At 35.6% G+C, this 21,458-nt stretch overlaps 2 protein-coding genes and 1 pseudogene across 4 annotated transcripts; 1 reads left to right on the top strand and 2 right to left on the bottom strand.

Annotated features, from left to right (window-relative positions):
* Positions 1 to 3,163: 3,163 nt before the first annotated feature.
* On the bottom strand, positions 3,164 to 13,665 carry LOC130748372 (ubiquitin carboxyl-terminal hydrolase 8). 2 transcript variants are annotated; one of them, XM_057601593.1, is made up of 14 exons: positions 13,555 to 13,663; positions 13,355 to 13,430; positions 12,804 to 13,058; positions 11,494 to 11,635; positions 10,961 to 11,020; positions 10,772 to 10,867; positions 9,380 to 9,715; positions 9,134 to 9,274; positions 8,855 to 9,025; positions 7,717 to 7,980; positions 7,428 to 7,576; positions 5,695 to 6,195; positions 4,179 to 4,449; positions 3,164 to 3,852 (listed from the first exon to the last, which is right to left on the bottom strand). In XM_057601593.1, the coding sequence occupies exons 1-14, from the start codon at positions 13,577 to 13,579 to the stop codon at positions 3,727 to 3,729; spliced, it is 2,613 nt and encodes an 870-aa protein (XP_057457576.1). In that variant the 5' UTR covers positions 13,580 to 13,663; the 3' UTR covers positions 3,164 to 3,726. The 2 variants fall into 2 exon arrangements, with proteins under 2 accessions (XP_057457576.1, XP_057457577.1); XM_057601594.1 differs by having other exon boundaries at positions 13,355 to 13,665.
* Positions 13,666 to 15,161: 1,496 nt separating this feature from the next.
* Positions 15,162 to 16,078, bottom strand: LOC130743837 (cinnamoyl-CoA reductase 1-like; annotated as a pseudogene).
* Positions 16,079 to 16,452: 374 nt separating this feature from the next.
* Positions 16,453 to 21,223, top strand: LOC130748373 (uncharacterized). Of its 2 annotated transcripts, XM_057601596.1 has the most exons (9): positions 16,453 to 16,578; positions 16,695 to 16,835; positions 18,388 to 18,701; positions 18,838 to 18,907; positions 19,137 to 19,192; positions 19,343 to 19,418; positions 19,571 to 19,607; positions 20,394 to 20,508; positions 20,611 to 21,223. In XM_057601596.1, exons 3-9 carry the CDS (start codon positions 18,418 to 18,420, stop codon positions 20,849 to 20,851), a joined length of 879 nt encoding a protein of 292 aa, XP_057457579.1. In that variant the 5' UTR covers positions 16,453 to 16,578; positions 16,695 to 16,835; positions 18,388 to 18,417; the 3' UTR covers positions 20,852 to 21,223. The 2 variants fall into 2 exon arrangements, with proteins under 2 accessions (XP_057457579.1, XP_057457578.1); XM_057601595.1 differs by lacking the exon at positions 16,453 to 16,578 and having other exon boundaries at positions 16,609 to 16,835.
* Positions 21,224 to 21,458: the final 235 nt, after the last annotated feature.

Genomic DNA, 21,458 nt, shown 5'->3' with positions numbered 1-21,458 from the left:
CGAGCAATAAAATCTTAATACTCAAGTATATTGGTACTGAAATTTTTTCACATTCAAGTGGGGACAGCAACCCCATACTCTCCAATGTGCATCTGTCGTTGCTCAAGACCACCTCTTGTAATCTTCATCTCAAATGGAAGATGAAGTCTTAAGAGAAGAAGATCATGTAATCGCCGACTTCCTTTAAATCACCATTGCGGCTGCTCTCAAATGTCCCCAAATGGCCTTCAAGCTCATAAATGAGTGTCATGCTCCTTCCAAGACTTATCCTCCTCCGAGTCAATCAATTCGTTCAGAATATACATTTCTCTATCCAACCTCTCGTCAGTAGTAGTTATAGACTCTATGTGTGCCTCTAGAGTCTTTGTTTCTTTGGAAGGCTGATAACCTTGGTGTTTAAGCGATTTCGAATAGGCCAACACGCATTGATCCCCTCAAGGTAAAGGCTGATGTTAGCATTCGGGTAGCTACTTGTTGAAATGCACCTTGTCATAAGGAGAGCACAAAGAGTCAAGGATGTCACCTGCGTTAATGTGATGATGGGGGGTTGCATAAGACCACATGGGCTCAATATTGATGAAGTCCTACACATTTATGAGAATAAGGATTCTTAATTAAAGTAATATCTACAATTACCAGATAATATCATTTTACATAATGATATCAACAATATAATTGATTTCTCACAAGTTTGTTACAACCCTAAGTATATATACACGTTAAGGGCCTTATTTCTCTTATGTCTTATTGACTTGAGCATCAGAGTGTCTTACGAAAATATATCCCTGTAATCCACACCTGATTGTTGGATACAAGAAGCAAAAGCCTCTTCCGCAAGGAGCATCCATATTACAAGTACTACACATTGCGGAAGTCTTATAGGTATTATCTTACCTTTAACAAAATCTAATATTTCATTAAGTGATTTTTAATGGGAAGAAGGTGATTTTTTAAATTCAATGTGAAATAAAATTCTTAACAAAAATAGAATCTTAGAGAACAAAAGTGATAAGAGGACTTGATTGTAACAATATAAAAAGTTGAATGACTATATTTACTTAAAAAATTATTAGAGTCTAAAATCATACATAATTCAAAATAAGGGTAAAAAAAGCGATCAAGCTTTTCTCAAACTTCAAAAAATAAATTACTCCAAACAAGATAGTTATAGTGGCAAGAAGGTGGCTATGATAGTAGATGGTGTGAGCAAAATAGTGTTGGTTTATGGTAGTGGTATGATAGGAATAATAATGATGTGAATATTAAAAATTAATTATGGATAAGAAAATAGTTATGCAAATATTTATTGAAATCTTATACCATGCATAATAAATACATTGAGTAGGGTGGAAATAATAAGTATGATTTCTGAAATTAGAATTATTTTTAATATAAAATTTATAGTAATCACGTAATTCTTATTATTTCTTTTAGAAATCCACTAAAGTACATGTGCCAATGGAAACAATTATCAGATTTGGCAAACATTTTAATCCTGGGGTCCATCCAAGAACATTAGTTATGGGAAAAAAAATCAATTTTTAATATTTTTCTCAAGAATTAAAAGCCTATAAAAATAAAATTGGTCTTGACCAAAGATATTCCAAAGGCACAACAAATGTAAAGCCCAAGTCACAAAATTGGCTTGTATTTATATATTTTACAATTTGAAGTTCCTTATCTTGTTTTTTTTTTTGTCTCACTTTTCTTTTTTGGTTCAAAGATGTAGATACCTTTTATTTTTGGAGCAAAGTTATTGAAACAGCAAACACCATCATCAGTCCGAGCAGTCTTTGAACTACCCGGGTAATATGGTTGGTGTCAAAAGGCTCTGTTTGGCGTGAGAGCATGTGATTTCAAACATTTTATGTATTAACTTTGATCGAAGAAGTAAACTTTTACCATGTCGAGTTCAACATTTATGCATATTAAATTTAACGGAAATCTAAATACCCTGAAAATAATATTTGTTTAGCAAATAGCTCATCTAAAAAGGAAGCATACGAACATTATTTTGATTCATTGACACTAATTTTCTCTAGGTATAATTTTTCATTTCTAATTACATCATTCATCATATCTCTCAATCATTTTTCTTGTATGTTTACCTCACTTTGAAGGAGTGTGTATTTTGGGTATCAAAACAAACTTTTTCCCACATTCATAACTGAGAACCACAGAATGTTGATGAATAAGCAGAATGTGAAAAGTCAGTGGCACAGGCCTCGCTTAAAGCTGCCTCAAAGTACCATAGTACTGCAACAATCAATCAAAGAGGGGTGATCTGACACATCTTACACTAAATTGGAAATGAATGAAACGTGGTCCATCCTGCTCACAACTAACAAGTGCCAGACACACATAACGGTACTCAAACTCAGGGCTTCTTCTGTAACAACGGCCAAGCATGCATTTTATTTCTCCTGTTTTTCCTTTATCTCTTCAAATTATAAACAAGAACACAAACCATTGGCCACTCAGTTTCTACCAATTGCTTTGTTTTACCTTTTTTTCTCAGTCAACAATGCTGGTAGCGTTTTGAATCCACAATTACATTTCATAGAATCACTACTTCCGACACAAAAGCTACTCGTAGTAACTTTTTTTTTTAAATCACTTCTCTCTCTCTCTCAAGTATAAAAACCTACCAGAATCACACACTTCTATCATCTGTTACCTACATCTTCTATGGCCTTGAGAGTGCTAACAATCTTGGAAGCATTACAATCAAGTTCCACGGCACAAATGAGTTCAGGTTTTATTCAAGCACGTGCTTCTCGTACCAAGAAATCAAATGATAAACAGAAAAGTTAACATCACATTTATCCTATCCAATTAACGTGATAAGAACTTCTAACTATTGCAAGACTTAATATTTTAAACACACTATTCAACACATTTATTGTGATTAATCTATTTCTACAAAAGTCGACATAGTTGTCTCAAATTTATCACTTGTTAAAGGTGTCAATTTTTTAAAAATAGATTAATCAGAGTATGTTGAAGAATATGTTTAAAACAGTGTCTTGCAAATATTTCCATTTGAGAGAAAATATCAAAGCCCTTTAAAACATTTTTCTTTGCAAGATTCCCAGCTCCTTAACTGTGAATTTCTGACACGCCACATTTTGGTCCACAAAAGGAAATAAAAAATCAAATACCATGGCTAAACTGCAAAGTTTTAACTATCCATCAATGAATGGAAAATCATCTTTCACGGTTTTCCAATAGAACAATATAGGAAAATAAATATAGTTGAAGAAATACTAATTCACAGGACTCGGTTTAATTCTCTTCAGAACAGAGATTCTCTTCACATGGTTAAACAGCTGTAATGCTTCCATTTCACGGGTATGTCCCTAACCTCTTTAGCACTGCCCTAAGTTTTAAAGCTCCATTCCTTCCCTAACGAAACTCCAACTATCCCAAAACTTCTAAAGAGTAAATCACAAAAAAATGCTACCTGGTTAAGTATACTTGTAAGACTAAAAAAATGGCGTCCAATGCACCATGCACCCACCCCTGTAGGGTCTTAAGAGGGTTAGATGTGCACAATCTTAACTCCATGAGCAGAGACTATTTCCATGACCATGACTAGATCCTCTTTCAAATGGCAGTTATCTTACCTTTACGCTAGGGTTCACCCTCTGTACCCTATGGTGCAAATAATGTTAATCAAAGGTTCTATCTAGCTTCAATTTTCTGTTTGAACTATATGCTACTCTATCATTCTGTTGATACTTCAAAAACTCTTCTATAGAACAAAACATAGGCAGCTGAAGACTTTATCTTCTCCTTGCTGATGGGATAAACACGGCTATCATCAAAGTCATACCATTGATCACCACCATGCTACATGAAATACAAGGACAGAGAACAATGAGGAAGGAATAATTGAATGGAAAAAAATATATAATAATTTATACTTCTGTATAAAAAACCTTCTACAATTCATAAAGATGATGAGGATTGTCAACCATAAATGATCAACTTTTCACCATCTTTGCTGAATAAGCCAATGGATAGAGGCCTAGAATCATGCCAAAAATGATGAGGATTGTCAAGTTCTTAAACCATTATTCCTGGACTCTAGTATGTTCTATTGATTTCTCATAACCTTAACTACATGGTGAAAAATGAAGAGGGGGAGAAGTACTGGAAAAATGAACAACACTTACATGGACAAATGCAGTATAATGACCACCTCCCATGCTTCCATAATGGTTACTGACAGCATAAAGTGTGTACTTGTATGACTTGTCATCCGCATGGGCAATATAAGCTGACAAATCAAGATTATCTACAGGAAAGTCGACATATGTCTCCAGCTTGTTTTTCATGTAACGACTATATTGAAACCTCTTAAGATGAATGACCAAAATTTCAGGAAGTCTCCATAGATCTAACTTCTTACTAGCTTGACGATGTTCTTTACAGCCAGGACAGTACCTACATAATAGAAAACTGCATCTTAAAAGAATGGAAAGTAATCTGTATCTCTCTCTGGGTGTGCATGTAGTTGGGTGTCAAGACTGGATGACAAGTAATTGGTAGAAAAGAATGGGTAGTTCCAAGTGTACGACACTCATGTATAGAACATAAAACAAAAGACCAGAAATACTTGTATGAAATATTGTCACAGCAATATTTTCAGATTGAAAACAAGGTTTTACAGGAATTATTTGCTAGCACAGCGTTTAAAAAAATTAAAATTAGGAAAACTGAAAGCCTCTCTAAAATTATAGAACAAGGGAAGAAATAGGGAGAAGCGAATGATAGAGAGATTTTGTCTGCAAATAAAAATGTAAACAGAAATCTAAATCATTATAAACAAGAGGCTTCCCCTGATCAGTCTTTAACTAGACACTACCATGTCTTTGAAGGCACTAAGTATACAATTCTAACCTGATAAAAATATAATTTGTGGTAATGATGGCAATAGTGGATATCATAGTATATAAAGCACTGAATCCGACATGCAGACTGGACACGACATGACACGGACACCTTGACACAGCTAATATCCAAAAAAAGGACACCGGGAATATGATAAATCTAAATTGAGAATTAAGATGTATATGTATATTCACAAATATATTTACCTCCTCAAAGTCAAGATAAGTTAAGCTTTACAATTTCCTTATAATGATGAGCTTCACAAAAAACACTAGAGGCATATCATTTCAAAATGCACAAAATGTCCCTTTACAAAGAATATCCTAAGACAAGAAGAAGATTCATATATCTTAAAACAAATTAATAGATTTGAAAAAATATATTATGGGTTTGATTTTAAATATTTTAAGAATTAAAAATATATAAACAAGTTAACTTTTAAAAATTTATAAAAATATTTTTTTAAGATATCAATGTCCTAGAGGTGTCTAGCTAAGAAAAGGTGGAGTGTCTAAGCCAGAAAAAAAAATCCGCAATGGCCAAAGAGATGCCTGACACGTGTTGAACCCATGACGGACACTAAAACTTCATAGTTCAGAGGTGTTGGTGCTTCTTAGATATAGCAGTTATGAGTTAATATAAATGCTGTGCTCATGAGCATCTGAAACTAAAATGATTTGCTAAAACTTAAATGTACAGTAACACCAATTTAAAATATCTTCCAGACAAAGCAGAGCAATAGGCATGCCAATCAAAGTACTTCTTGTAAGTTGTAATATGAAAAAAATGCTAACTAACCACATGTCGTCTGGTCCAAGAGGTTCTTCTTGCAAGAATGCTTCAAGGCACTTATATAGAGAAGCTGATTCTTGAGGTCTCTTTGCTAAAAAGGAAGACTTGAAAACCTCAGGCAATGAACTACAAAGCTGTGTGTCATAATTTTTAATCTGTTTTTCTGACCAACATACAAGCACATGCAGCAGCTTTAACTCTTCATTTATTGCTAGAGGCTCATTCATTAATATTTTGGAATTCTTGACAGTTCCCTTTTCATCTGTCATGTAAAACTCCATTCCTTCATCTGAAGGAGTTGAGACCCCCTGCACTTCTGCAACTTCTTCAGTTTTCTCAGGCACAAGACAATTTTCTAAGGCCTCTTCAATTGAAATTTGAAATGAGCGGAACCACTTCAGATACAAATTGCAGAGATCAGATCCATTTATTGTATTGCACAGCCTAGCCACAACAGGAATTCCAAACGCCTTCCAATTTGGAGCCGCTTTACCATGGATGTACTGCCTGATAAAATTATATCAAACACTTTGTAAGGCAAGGAAATCACAAGTGGCCATAAAGAAGTTTATATAAAGCATGCAAGTCATGTAAGCATGTATTCCCACCCATTTTTCTTTTTTATTGAGTCTGTGTGAGTGTGTTAATTTTACTATTTTAGACATCCACCTGCTGAATCTTAGCAGCATGCTGAAGGAATTATAATTTATAAAACAAGAAAAAAGTTTATGACATAACTAAGCTTACACATGACTGTATATTTTTTTAGAAGGCTTCATGCTTCTCACATTGCATTTTGTACCAGATTAAGTTAGAACCTCAACATGAGAAAGAAAAGAAAGAGGAGTGGATGGTGAATCTTCTAAAGCCTTCTATGTAAGATATTAAAAAAAATAAACTAGTGGATTCCATTGAAACGTAACCTTAATAAATAGATCAAGTAAATGAATGCAGAGAGAAGATGGTTGGCTAGAGATTTAACTAAAATCGGGAAAAAATGTTTGAAAATCTTAAATAAAGTCTTACTATAAATACAAGCTTTTTAATATAATTAGTTTATTCACATTTAACTTTCTGTATGTAATTCGATATTCTATTTAATAAACTCATCCAAAATCATTATTTTTACTGTTTTAATGCTAACTGATTTGGACCACAGAATATGCAAGTTCCAGATCACTCAAGAATCAAGAAGCTTGTTGAAACTAGGATATTTCCTGTACAAGTATTCTTTCAAGGAAAAATTAATTCATGCTTATTGAGTGCAACTGTTTGACTTCTGCAGGCAACATAATTACATTGAAAGAAACCAGCTAATGCATTAGTATAGATTAAAACATAGTGAAACGCTACAAGACAAACAATTCAGCCAGCAAACTGTCTACTGTCTAATTCAAACAAAACAAACTGGTTTGAGTCCAACTCAATGGATTCTTTCTTTACTTTGGTGGCCATTGGTCAAACACAGTTGGTAACCAATGCATTCTAAGGTATTTTTTGCATTGTAGGGATACCTATTTCCAGTTGATAAGTTAGACACAGGACTAGTTTTCAGAAATTTGCTTATAATGCTGATACTCATAACTTAAGATTGGTTTGAGAGTGTTCAATAGAAAATAGGGCATGAGTCATGACATGCTCACTTGCTTATTATTTGTGTCATAAAAATGATAAAAATAATAATGAAAAGTCATTTTCTGAAGAAAATCACTATCTTCATCAGAAAAATATTGACTTACTCTTCCATCCGCTGATTTATAAAGACGACCAAAGGGGCATCACCATTATCTTTCATAAATCGATAAGCAACTAGTTTGTCAGCATCTCTGATTAAGGACAATGAGTCAGATGGATCTTCAAGAAAACGTATGATGCAGTTGTTATATACCTGTACCAAAGCCTCAGCTTCAGACATAGTTTTTTACAGGATTGAAATATGCATCAATAAAGAAACTCAAAGAGGATGGGAACTGACTTCAAATTTGAGTTTAAACTATAATCAAATTATCAAAAGAAAATAATACATACCTCAGCTACTAACAATGTCTCATCAGCTCCCAAAGAGCATGCAGTGCCAAGAGCACGGGTAAGATCTTCAAATCTTCCATTTTTGGGAACAGAAATTGTATATGGTAATAATTGAGACTTTCCATCACAATTGCTACTCACAACAGTTAAAGTCATTGTCCGCATTGTTGTTGACGGAAGAGGTAATGATAAGTACATGAATGGATCAAATGTCACAGAGACCTTCCTACAAACAGGACAAACTAATGTTGATTTATATTGCCCCTGCAACAAATGATGAATTTGATTCACAAGGTAAAGAGTCACCATTAGGAAGAATAGTTAAACAAACTAATTCTCATAAACATGATAATCATTTCAAATGAATTTTAAGTTGACAATAATAATAATAATAATAAAAGATACTAATCTTCTAGTGGCTGGAAAGGATCACTGTAATCAGTGTAATGAATTAAAAAATTCTACCAGGTTTTCTTATTATAACTCCTATCATGAATTATAACATGTTTTAGATTTCATAAATTGTACAGATTAAAAAACCACGAAGTTCCAGCACCTCAGTATCAAATGCATTTTTTAAGAAGTAGCATGACTTGATGTTTTTAATATTCTTTGACCATTTATGGAAAGATTCAATTGATCATTGTTCACATTCCCACCTCTCACATAAAACCATTACTCTCGCTAGATATGTCCCAATACACACACAAAGAAACTAATTAAAATTTTCCAAAGCAATTTGTATGATATTTAACACAACATATGAAACTTTAAATAATTTATTTTGAAATTAGATGACTATATGTTCTGTTATAATAATGCTATGCCTGAGCTCATTAAAATTCTCTTTGTTGGATAATAAACACTAATTAAGCTGTAATTTCTTGATCTCATGAACTTGGAATGACAGACATAAGAAGAACCTGTTACATAGACGCAGCCAAAAGCTTAAAGCAATAATTTTAACTCTTTGAGTGATTGTTTTTACAACACTTATAAATGTTTGAGTAAATCATGAATGCGCTTTAGAAGATTCTTGGACTCCACTTAATAAGCCCCAAGAAACTATGGAGTTCTTCGCATCATGTATGCATAAGCAATTAATTCCAAGATTGTATAAAATGAGAGACGTGCATACCTGGCACACATCAACAATGACGGAATCATTGCGAGCCAAATGATTGTGCCAATACTCATCAGCAACCTCTTCATCTGGACGATCATCTCCATCTTTGGCTTCCGCATAAGGCTTACATTTAACACGATTTAGATCTTCATGAAGTCCATCCAACAAAAAAGCAAGAAGCTCCTGTTGAGATACATATATATTGTAGGCAATGTAAGGGCACATAAGACATGAGCTTTGTAAAGCGAAAAACCTAAGTAAATATAGAAAGAAAGGACCAGATGCACTAACTTGGGAATCATGCTGATTAAATCCACTAAATTGAGGTGCAAACCTCGCAAGCTTTGATTTGAATGTTCTTGGTGGCACGGGACTTGCACCGGGAGCCCATAACTTCCTGAGTAAATCTCCAAATGCCAAAGCTATCTCACCCTGGCAAGGAAGCAATACCAAGAATAGTTAGAGACATCATAAGCATAGAAATTCCCACCCATAAAACTTCTTGAGATATGAAGCTAATAAATTAAGACCACATACATTCATGCCCAATGGGTTATCATGATTTATTTCTCTACCATAATCTTCCAGAAAATAGTCAACAAGCTTTGGTGTATGTGTTAAACACTGTAGTGCACTGTTCATGAAGCAAGTATTTCCGAGGTTTTGTAATCCAGTTAATCCCAAGGAACCAGCTTCACCAGGGCCTGAAGAGATGGTCAATGAATTGGCATGCGAACCATCAGAATTCATACTATCTGCAGTACCATTCATCTTCAGTGAAGCACTGCTAGAAAAATTTGGCATCTCATCTTTTTTCATATCTCTACATCTCATTGAGTCTGACAACCCATAAACTTGCAACTCCAGAAGAATCTGTATACCATTCAAAGTTAAAATTATAATGGCACATAAGGCAATCCAATCATAGCAAATGATTCAAAAGGTAAAGTCATTATTATAAATTTCAACTAAAAGCCATAAGGTGACACTCTACTACTCTAGACAAGTTACTAGAATAAAAACACCATAACAAATAAAGACCCTAACAGAAGTTTATGTTCATTTGATGCTTGCATTAAATAAGAGAAGCTACAGACTTCCAAGAAATTATTATGATGTCAAAAGGTAAAGTCATTAGTATAAATTTCAACTAAAAGCTATAAGGTGAAACTCTAGACAAGTACCTAGAATAAAAACATCATAACAAATAAAGACTAACAGAAATTTATGTTCGCTTGATGCATGCATTAAATAAGAGAAGTTACAGACTTCCAAGAAATTATAACAAATAAAGACTAACAGAAATTTATGTTCGCTTGATGCATGCATTAAATAAGAGAAGTTACAGACTTCCAAGAAATTATGCTTTTTGCCCAAGTTATTTAAACATCATGTTCTTGCATCTACAAACTTAATGTAAAAAGGTCAAATCTCGCCACAGGTTGACACTAGAAAATAAAGATGGAAACCAAAGGCCAGAAGTTGACAATGAGAATTGAAAAAGGGAACAAAAAGAAAATTGTTCCTTATAATCTCACGGAGATAAGTAGCTTATTTACAAAACTGCTGTATTGTCCATGGTTTAAACCAGTATTTTACATGTAAATAAACTAACCATGATTAAACATTAAACATTTTATCTTGTCCTTCTTGTGCCTCAAATGAACAAGTTTGGCATTAATATAGCAATGCCTGTTATTGACACAAATCATGCACCTGACAAAGTTTCTCCAAAGCTATCAAAGTCATATGTGATGAATACAAGGAAAAAAGAAGACCATCAACAAGAATCACAGGGAGAAGAAAATAGTGCATCTCATGTATAATAGGGACTTTATTACTAAAACATATGCCACTCTGATCTACAAAGGTAAATTAAAAAGACAGGCTTAAAAGAAAAGAAGCTTTATACACGCTTTATATACATACCTCCTGATCAGACTGCCTTTGACTGTCTATTGGGACTTGATATTCTCCATTCATAAAATAGAAGGTTATCTGACCTGAAAAGTCCCAAATGCGTAACTGTACAATAGCAGATTAGAAAGTTGTCAATTTCTTGCCTCAACAGTTGGGTATTATAATATATATAGAATTGTAAATAGAATATTTTATTACCATCTCTGAATCCACACTGAACATTTTGCAGGCTCTTTTAAAGAGCTCAGTTGCATTGTCCTAAAATAAAGGAAATAAATGTGAAGAACATATTAGATTTTGAATAATAAGATGATATTGAACAAATAAAAACCATGACTCCGCAGTGATGATGTATGAATTAAAAGCACTTAAATTGGATCAAATTATCCAAAAATGAATATATACTTCTGTTGTGTTTAACACTGTCTTTTAAAAACTCCAGGTCTTAAACCCATCCAAACACCATGATGCACCTAACCCAGAGTCTCAGACATGAATGAAAAATACAAATAGCAAGAGTTCAGTTGTGAAACATTTTCCATCTCAACTCACTCTTTGAATGATTATAAAACAACAATGATAAATAAATAAATAAATAAATACAACATTTGAATGATCAAATAAGGCCGGTCAATCCTAATGCCTCACCATTGGCTACCTCATGGACAGGGGCAATGCTAAAAGAAATTGGAAGAGCAAAATAAAACCCTAGCTATGAGAGAGTGGTGCACCTTTTTGCTTATTCTGACTGCAAATGAACTTGTTTCCGTCTGAATAGAAAGCCTGAGCTGTAAAGGATATACATCTCCCATATCACTGTCAGTAGCTGAAAAGCCTTTGTCATCCTTTGTTGCATTTTTTGAATCACTATGCCTAAATGAAACGTCAAAGCAATTAATCATGATGATAAAAGTATAAAACAAACTAAATATCCTGGATACCAGAAAACTTTCAATAGTTGCATCAAGAAACAGTAACTATAGCAAGTCAACATTAAAAACTAATACTTGCTAGTTATAAACAGCAATAAATGTATTATCCACACATCAAGGAACATACATTCACTACTGGAAATACAACACAAGAAATATAAATACTCCATTAAAGCAAAGACACAAATATACTAATTTTTCGCAAGTACAGAAAGTCTGAAATAAGAATTGATTTATCAAACTTATAAATCATTACTCCTAATATGCTGTTTGTTTTAGGTCTAGATATATATAGGATTTAGTAACATCAAGAGGCATTTGTTAAGGAGATAATTAGATATAGATATTCAGGTGAGAAACTTTTATTAAAATATTAAAAAGGTGTTGAGTGAGCTACCAACACTTGCATGGTATAACAGCTAATACAGAAGAATAAATATCCAAAATAATTTACGAATTCATGCAACATCATCACTCCACCACTAGTTTTAATAACTAGCACACTTTTCAGGTGCAGCAGTTAGTCTATTTAATATTGCACCTACAAAAGAAATCCATCACTTATACGAAAAGTAACCTTGGACACATCCAAAAGCTATTGACAAATGCTACACAAGGTGCCAAATAGAGAAGTTCTCAAAAACTAGTAAACACTCCCGAAGAAATGTGTTTTAATTAGCATTATTAAAAAAGTCCACCATGTGATGCCAAAGAAAGATTGAAATAGCTAAAAAACATTACAGGAACTCCAACAACCTTGCTTCAATCACAATATTTCCAGCAAACCATCAAGTAAAAACCTCAATTTGGTCAAATAATTAACAGACTCGTTTGCTAGAGAGACTGAAGCATGAAAAAGGTAGATTCTTCTAAACACAAACAGAGAATCAATGATGTCTGAGTGTCCCAGACTATCACAGCTATCTACATTTCACCAAGCTACCAGATCCAAAGTCCAAACCACAAGTTGAAGTCAAAAGGTCGAATCAATGCACATTCTCACTCAAACCCAATAGAGTAGTTTATACTGCCAACATTGCTCAGACTCTAGTTAGATACAAGTAAACAGAACAGCAGGGACAGGATGAGATTTTCATTAGATTACTCACCACTTGAGTGCCTGCAACCACATATCCCCAGACACCAATGCGAAGTCCCGGCCAGACACACCCACTTCGCCGTTTTCACTAATGTGCTGCGAATCGTCCTCACCCCGAAAATTCAAGACAAGATCTGAGTTGAAGATGTTATTGATGATCTTCATAGGACCAGCATAGGAAGAACTTGGCAAAGAGGCATACACGATTCCTATCGTCTTATCGAAATCCGCAGCAGGCATTGAATCCTGAGCATCCTTCCACCACCTGAAAACCACACAAACAAAACCATCAATCCATACTCTTCCCCCACTCAATCAATTCCACATAACCAATACAGATCAAATCACATCGAAATTGAACAAAACCAAAACCAAAAACAAAAACTCAGATACGAATTGAATTGAATTGAATTGAATTGAATCATGTGTTGATTGTTTGAACCCTAGCGGGCATTGTTACAGGGGTGCAAACAATGAATGATAATGGAGTGATGGATTTGGGGGAAAATCGAGATTGAATAGAAATTGAAGTTCGAGAGAAAGAGTGTGGAATCTGGAGACCTGAGAGGAACGAAATAGACTTGCTGGTCGTTGTTGTTGTTGTGAGGGTCCGGTCGTTGAGAGTTGTCGGAGCAATCTTCGGAGGCAGAGTCCATTGTTGTTGACAGAGATTGAAGAATTTGCAGAGAGAGAGAGAGAGAGAGTGAGGGAATTGCAGAGAAGCAAACAAGAGAAGGAGAGGATGATGATATAATACATACAATACAAGGAGGGAAAAATACACATCCGTTTCGGAAAATTTATTACAGCTCATTTGGTCTGTTCAATCAAAACATAACATAGGAAGGAATATTCATTTCTAGCATTGAAATATTTCAAACCCTTCTTGTCTCTATGCAATGGACTAAACTCCTTAATTTCTGCTAGGCATTAAAACTGCTGATTTTTTCTTTTCTTTTTTTTTTTTACATCGGAAAAAGAAATAGCACTCTCTAGAAAGTGATTGATTTCGAGACCCTCCCCTACACTAAATCATATATCTTCTAGCTCTTATCACTTGAACTATAATTTAAGGATGGTGATTTTTCTACTTTCATATATTAAAATCTCATTCTTTTTTTATATTATTTTCAAGGATTTTACAATGAGTCACTTTCGAGTGTAAACTAAAGTCATCACAACAATTGTGGTGGGTTACTTTAAAAAGACAACAAAACAACTTTATGAAACTTATTTGTTATACTTTGAATTGATTCACTCATTTTAGAGGACTCGCTATTTCTAGTCATTTTCTTTGTCTATCACTTTTTGACTTTCATATCGCATTATCATTTATCATATAACTCACTTCATCCTCTTCTATTCATATTTATTAATTTTTAAGAGTATTTTTCATCTTGTAGGATATTATATGTGTTTGAAAATTTGATAACCTTTCAGGTTAGTGGGAGAAGTAATTTTGTAAGAAGTTATTATGTGTGTAGTTATATTGTGAGACAAAAAGAGTTCATAAAAGGTCAAGATGTGAATCCAAACATACAATTCGCAGACGCAATTTGCAGTATGTCCTTGGCGCCCTATTCAGTTGGGATCAAATTATGATTTCATTGTTTATTTTACTTTTAGTGCCATTTGATTGGAAAATTTCAGTTAGCATGACATGGTGTCGGGATGAATTATTTTAGTTCTCAAATCTGTGATTTTCTTCTAGGACAAAAGCTAGAATGACATCTGCTACAGAGAGCATTACAGACAGCCTTCGTCGTACTAGTCAATTGATGGTGTCTGCATAGTAGAGAGATGGGTTTCGGACGAGCTCAAACTATAGGGATAAGAAGTTGATTTTGTTGTTTTGAGTCATTAGGGGATTTAGGGTTAATTTGGGATTTAGGGTTAAGTTGAGATTTAGGGTTAATTTTGTTCATTCTTATAATTAGAGACATAAATTAAATTTTAAAAAAATTAAAATACACGTCATCTCATTAATTGACGTGGAACGCCACATAAGCAGATTGTCGGAGCTATGGTGGCCGGAAGGATGGGTTCAAATTGTTTTCAATAGTCTGAGGATGGTTTTCAGATAATTTTCCGGCGAGGGACGGTTTTCAAATCTCGGTCAAAGTTCAGGGACGATTATAATTTTTAACCCTATATGATATGTGCTCGAATAAATCTGATTAATCTAGGTATTAATATTGAGATCATTCTGCAGTCGCTTCTTCATTTCTCACAAAGAGGTGATTAAGTCAAATATTGAATTTTTTGAATGGACAAGGTTGTGGAGGAGGTGGAAAAGGTGAAGAGGGAATGGGATGAGGCTTGTGGCAAAACACAACTCCACATCAAGGCAATTGCAGACTACGGAAAATCAGGAAGACCCAAGGATGAGATAAACTCGCTTGCCAGGTTGAATGGGATGGCTCAGGATGGCTTGGCGCTCCTTTCTTCCTTGCATTTCACCCTCGATCTCCTCGCTCCACAGTTGCCCACTGAAAAAGAGGAAATCAGGGTACAACTCAGAGACAATACTGGCAAAACTAGAAAACTGGTAGATACCATTGGTGCACAAATATCTACCCGCAGTAGTAGGGGTCTCAAAAAGCAAGACCTGAGCTCTAACAACATCATTAACATGCACCGCACCCAACCAGTAATGCTCATGCGTGTCCCTATCCCCGTCATCAGCCGTTGCAGCACGGCGCAGCTAGCATTCAACTTCGGCTGCAGCAGAGGACCCAGACACGTGGCAGGATGAATCGCCACCACCTCAGCACCACCATGCTTCCCACACCGCCCTCTCCGTCGCGACTCGCATAACTCCACATCCGTCCACGACGACTCATCGACGACCCTTCCCGCCGGCTAGGTAGGATTCGGAACCAAGGCGGAAATCGAGGAGGTGAGCACCACGCGCCGGACGTCGGCGCGCTTGGCAGCTTCGAGGATGTTGAGTGTTCCCTGCACAGCGGGTTGGATCAGAACCTTGTGAGGATCAGCTGGGTCGTCGAGCGTGCAGGGGGATGCGACGTGGAAGACGCTGGAGCAGTTGTCAATGGCGCGGGAGACGGCGGCGGAGTCGAGGATGTCGGCGGGGAAGATGGTTATCCGGGAATGGGCTTCCGGGTGGAGGGTGAAGAGGTGGGAAGGGTCGGAGGAAGGGAAGGTGGTGGCATGGATGGTGTAGCGTGGGTTGGCTTTCTCCAACAGGGTTCGGACCAGCCAGGAGCCGATGAACCCGTTGGCTCCGGTGGTGCATACAACCTCCTCTGTTTTCGGGTTAGCCATGCTTCTCGGTTCTCACACAATCTCTTGTCGGAAATGGAAAAGCTCTACTTACATTTGATTTCAGTGCTCCTTGATCTTGTGTCTAACTAAAAAAAAAGATGCTTTAGGAACATACTTTATTTTGAGGGAAAATACATACTTTTAACTTCAACAACTTATGTTGTGAAAAAATAAGGAGGGAAAAATACAAAATAGAAAGGTAAAATTCAATTATAAGAAGGTTTGCAATGAGGATAAAGATGAATGAGACTATAGAAATGGGGACGAGGGTTGCATTTGAGGAGTTTTAAACACACATTCTTTACGGATCATTCATGGTCTTCCTTGCAGAAGCATAAATTTTATCACCCTACAAAGACAAATGAACAACAATAATATCCATGAATCAACATATCACTTAAAAGGAAAACGATAGCTTCGACTTGTCCACGCTTGAGTCATACCAAAGTCGAACAACCCTAGCAACGGTGATCAGGGGCGGACCCACAGTGTACTCAGGGGTAAAATCCACTTACCCTCCTATGTAGTTTTTTTTGAACCCCCTAAGAATTTCAAATTGCACCTAAGTCCCCACTTAGTCACCCTCATCTCTCTCGCACTCTCACACTGCACCTAGGTCTGGCCGCCGGCGCCGTCAGCCTCAGCCACACGCACGGGTACCACCGCACCAGTCTCCAGCCGCGCGCCCACCGCACCAGTCCACCCCACCACCGCACCAGTCCAGCACTCCAGCCGCGCCTTTCTAGGTCCAGTCCAGGTAAGAATAATTTTGGGGCTTTTAGGGTTCAAATTTTAGGCATGAATAACTGTAAAATACTGCTGTACTAATCTATTAAAACTCATGAATGGTAAGTTTAATAATTCTAGATTAAGATGGATAGCAATTTACCAGTAAAATTTATCCATCCTGAAAAATCATTCTCACTGCTCTCTTTGACCTTTGTAATTAGATTTCTGACTTTGGAATTAGATTTGTGACTTTAGCTAATATGTGTTTTTTCTGCCACCAATGTGAACAAATTTTCTGTACTATGTAGTGTGAAATGTTGCATTTTTATAACAGGAAATGCTTGATTCTCAAATATTGTAGTTGCATGAGCTTTTGCTTCATCATTGTGATCTATTACTTAAACATTCATCTTGCATTTCCTTTTTTTTTTCCTTTTTCTAGTCAAATAACAGATTGCTTGAAGTATCCACTGCATAGCATAGTGAGAAAATCATATGTATGCACATGTTAATTTATGTTAAAAATATTTATTTGCAGGTCATAGATTTTTCATGTCTTGGACACTATGAGATGGTGTTTCATCACCACATTCACTCTTAAAATTGTCAGAGAAATTAATTTTTCTGGTGGAGAAGCAAGCCTTCTCATTCAATTGGCATTTATGAATATTAAAGGCAGATTCTTTACAGATCCTTATGACTTTTTGAAACACTAGCAATTGGGATGGGGTTCCTTTAAAGTTGTTTAAATTTCACTCATAACTCAGTTTTTTATAACAGTGAATTCCTGCTTTAAAGAACACACATTCAATTTCCAGTTTTCACTCTATTTTGCTTTTCACAACTTGTGCTGGTGAATTAATTTTGAGTGGAATTTTCATCTCTTAATTTAATGTATGTAAAAGGAAGCACCATGCATTAGTGATACAGTTTAGTGGTTACAACTTGAAGCATTCTTCTGTTGAGCATTTTTTTCCGAAGTAGACACATCTTCTGCTGTTTGATAGAAATATTTCCATCACTATAGCATTGAGAAGTGTTTCCTTCTATATGTCAAAATGCATATGTGGATTGTGGAATGAATAACTGCATGAAACTCTTCTTCCCTTTTCTGATTTGGATTTTGTGCCTAATTTGCTGATTTTTTTTGTCACTAGTGGGGAGTAGTAGTCTATGTGTTATGCTTAGTTTTGTATTTCCTACCATGTTTCACTATATGGTGCTCAAAGAATGGAGATATATAGTGCAGGATTGGACAATTGTGGTTTTTTACAGGAACATGGTATTCTCTAGTGGTTATCCTTGCCCCTAAGTCTTGATTAGATAATGAAGATATCTTCTTGTTAACAATCACTTCATGGGCTTGATGCTTTGGGGTTAATTGTTTTTGCAGTAATTCTAATGCATAGGAGGTTTTGGGGTTAATTGTTGCAGAATTACTGTCAAAAAAACTTGGTCATTCATGAGGGAGATCTTTTCCAAGGATCTGATTGAACAAGATTTTTTTTTCTTCTGTTATGAATTACAGTATAATTGATGCAAGTCACTAATTATTTCACTGTATTGCACTGCATATTCAGATCCTTTAAGTCAGATATTGAATTTTGGGAATGGACAAGGTTGTGGAGGAGGTGGAAAAGGTGAAGAGGGAATGGGATGAGGCTTGCGGCAAAACACAACTCCACATCAAGGCAATTGCAGACTATGGAAAATCAGGAAGACCCAAGGATGAGATAAACTCGCTTGCCAGGTTGAATGGGATGGCTCAGGATGGCTTGGCGCTCCTTTCTTCCTTGCATTTCACCCTCGATCTCCTCGCTCCACAATTGCCCACCGAAAAGGAGGTTGAATCTGCTCGTGTCTTGCTTGAATCCTGGAAAACCCTGTCTCAACAGTACCTACCCTCTTTCTCTCTCTGATTGAAATTAAAATTTTGTTTAGTTGTTATGGAACTCCAAAGCAGATTGATTTAAAATAGTTTATTTAGTAATGAATTATGAGTTGATAGCATGCATATGTGTTTTAAATAGTTTGCGGCTAAGTCTGAGGAATGCTAATCTGCAAGCCAAGGCTAACTTGAGGAAAGCTGCTCAGGAAGAGGTAATTTGCTTCTTCTTTTTTATCCTGAACCTTGATATTTTGCTATTCATATTCTTGCTTAAATGCTTTTCTAGTTTAAATTTCCTAGTATTATTGTGAATGCTTCTAATCATTGACTGAGTGAAAAGATGTTAATTATATCATGATCATGGATGTGTGTCATTTGTGCTTCTTTACATTGATGGGTTGGAGTGTGACGTGACTTGTTTCATATTTCTCTATGATGCAGAGAGAGCTACTTCTAGGCGGTGGAGAAGAGTCTACAATTCGCAGACGCAATTTGCAGTATGTCCTTGGCGCCCTATTCAGTTGGGATCAAATTATGATTTCGTTGTTTATTTTGCTTTTAGTGCCATTTGATTGGAAAATTTCAGTTAGCATGACATGGTGCCAGGATGAATTATTTTAGTTCTCAAATCTGTGATTTTCTTCCAGGACAAAAGCTGGAATGACATCTGCTGCAGAGAGCATTACAGACAGCCTTCGTCGTACTCGTCAATTGATGGTTCAGGTTAGTAGTTAGGTATCTTACCTTTCTAAACTTAATTTTTGATCGTGCTCCCTAGTTGTGATATTTTATTCCATTATTGTTGCTTTGCACTCCTTCATGAAATATGACCCTTTTATGTTGGGCTGATTAGCATTCTCATTGTATATCTGTAGGAGGTTGAAAGAAACACAAGCACACTTATGACTCTTGGTTGGTACATTTTGTTCTCTCTCCTCTCTTTATATTTGATGAGATGGTTCTTTCATATTTCTACTTCCTTCTTTAATTTATACTGGTATTACAATTTCTTTATGGTGTATGTGAAATTTACATGAAAGAACAAATAAAAATGTATAAAATAATTATAAGCTGGCTATATAAGTCTGATTGGAAGAAAGTATGCTGCAGGGAATGAGTTTCAAGTTAGCTGGCAGCTATTGTATGTGTTGCTTCTGGCAGCTCAATGTCTTAAATTTTACATCCTCTTTTATTTTGTTTTGAAAGCTAGCAAACTGAAGAAAATATCTATTAGTAAATTGAAAGAGTTGATCAAAACCAAATTGATCCTCAGGTTGTTTGAATGGTTAAGCTTAGTATGTGCTTGGATTATGACCTTTATGGTAATGCTGAAGTTTAAGCCAACTACCCTACATTCGTAGACATTAACATTCAATTGGCCAGAAATGAAAATAACCTGTTTCAACTTTGACCCTGGAAAAAAAGTAATTTTAGTTTCACTTTGGAAATTAATTTTCACAAATTTTCAGAACTTTTTCCATCCAAAATGCCATGACTGAATTTGACATGGCTCATGCTCAATGAAGCATTATGTAAAGATGCTTCCTTTGTTACTGTTTGTGCTGGAATACTTGTTAGAACTTAAGCAAAATGATATTAGTTTTGACTTGATGGATTGATATTTATTGATGTGATTATGAGGGGTATGAAACAACTTTGTTCTGCATATTTGTTTTGCAAAATTGCTTGGGTACACAGATGAATCAACTGGTGTGTTAAAAAAGGCTGAAAGTGAATATAAAGGGCATCGCTCATTGTTGATGAGAACACGAAATCTGCTCTCTACAATGCAACGTCAAGATGTCATAGACAGGTATGGAAATAAAAAAGTAAACGGATTTTGTTGTCCACCCTCTTTGCTTGGTCTTCCTATTCCTATATCCTCAAAAGTAACTCATAACTTGTCTTCAAATAGGGTGATAATTGGGCTTGGCTTTTTATTGTTCTCCCTTGCTGTTCTATATGTTGTTTCCAAGCGGATTGGACTACTTACCTTGCAGAGAAAGGTTACTGAGGCCATAAAGGCCGGTGTGGTGGGGCAGGCTGATCTAAGACCCCAAGCTGTTGCAGATGATATGAATCTTCATCAAGTCAGAGATGATCATGTTCATAATACAGAGGCTCCTTTAGAACAAAGAATACATGATGAACTTTGATGCATTTCTAAGGAATTGTATGTTTCATTAAGAGAGATCTTTTATCTTACAACACAATTTTAGCATCCTTGTTTCCTTAAGAATGAGAAAGTATTTGCTATCATGAGAGTTCAACAGACATTTAATACCTTTTTTTTAGAGTAATTAGGAAGTCCATTGAATTGATTGATTAGGATGCTATAGAAATTTTCTGTGTAGTAATTTTATTTGAGCTGCCTTTCAGCATGTGCAGAAGAGGTTTCATACATCTTGACAGAGTGCAAATGTTGGGAGAAGTTTTTAGCAAGAACTTATTGTCTCTTGCTTGCTTTTTCGATGTTGGACAGCTATCTTTAAGATCTTAAACATGAACTTTTAAGAGGCATTATATAATTAGTTAATTACAGGGCGTGGTATGATTTGCATGACATATCTATCGTATACTTAAACTTATGCTACAAGTGTAGTTCACATGCATTGTGTTAGAATAGTGAAAAGGCTTAATCGCACTTTTGGTCCCCCACGAAAGCGATATGTGCCATCGGGGTCCCTAAACTTCAAAAATCGCATTATGCATCCCCAACGTTAATCTCCGTTAACAAATTTGGTCCCTCTCCTCCTTTCCGTT

The sequence above is a fragment of the Lotus japonicus genome, chromosome 3 (genome assembly GCF_012489685.1).
Source record: "Lotus japonicus ecotype B-129 chromosome 3, LjGifu_v1.2".
NCBI classification, from domain to species: domain Eukaryota; kingdom Viridiplantae; phylum Streptophyta; class Magnoliopsida; order Fabales; family Fabaceae; genus Lotus; species Lotus japonicus.
Note: the sequence above shows the minus strand (reverse complement) of the source record. Positions and strands in the feature narration are given on the sequence as shown.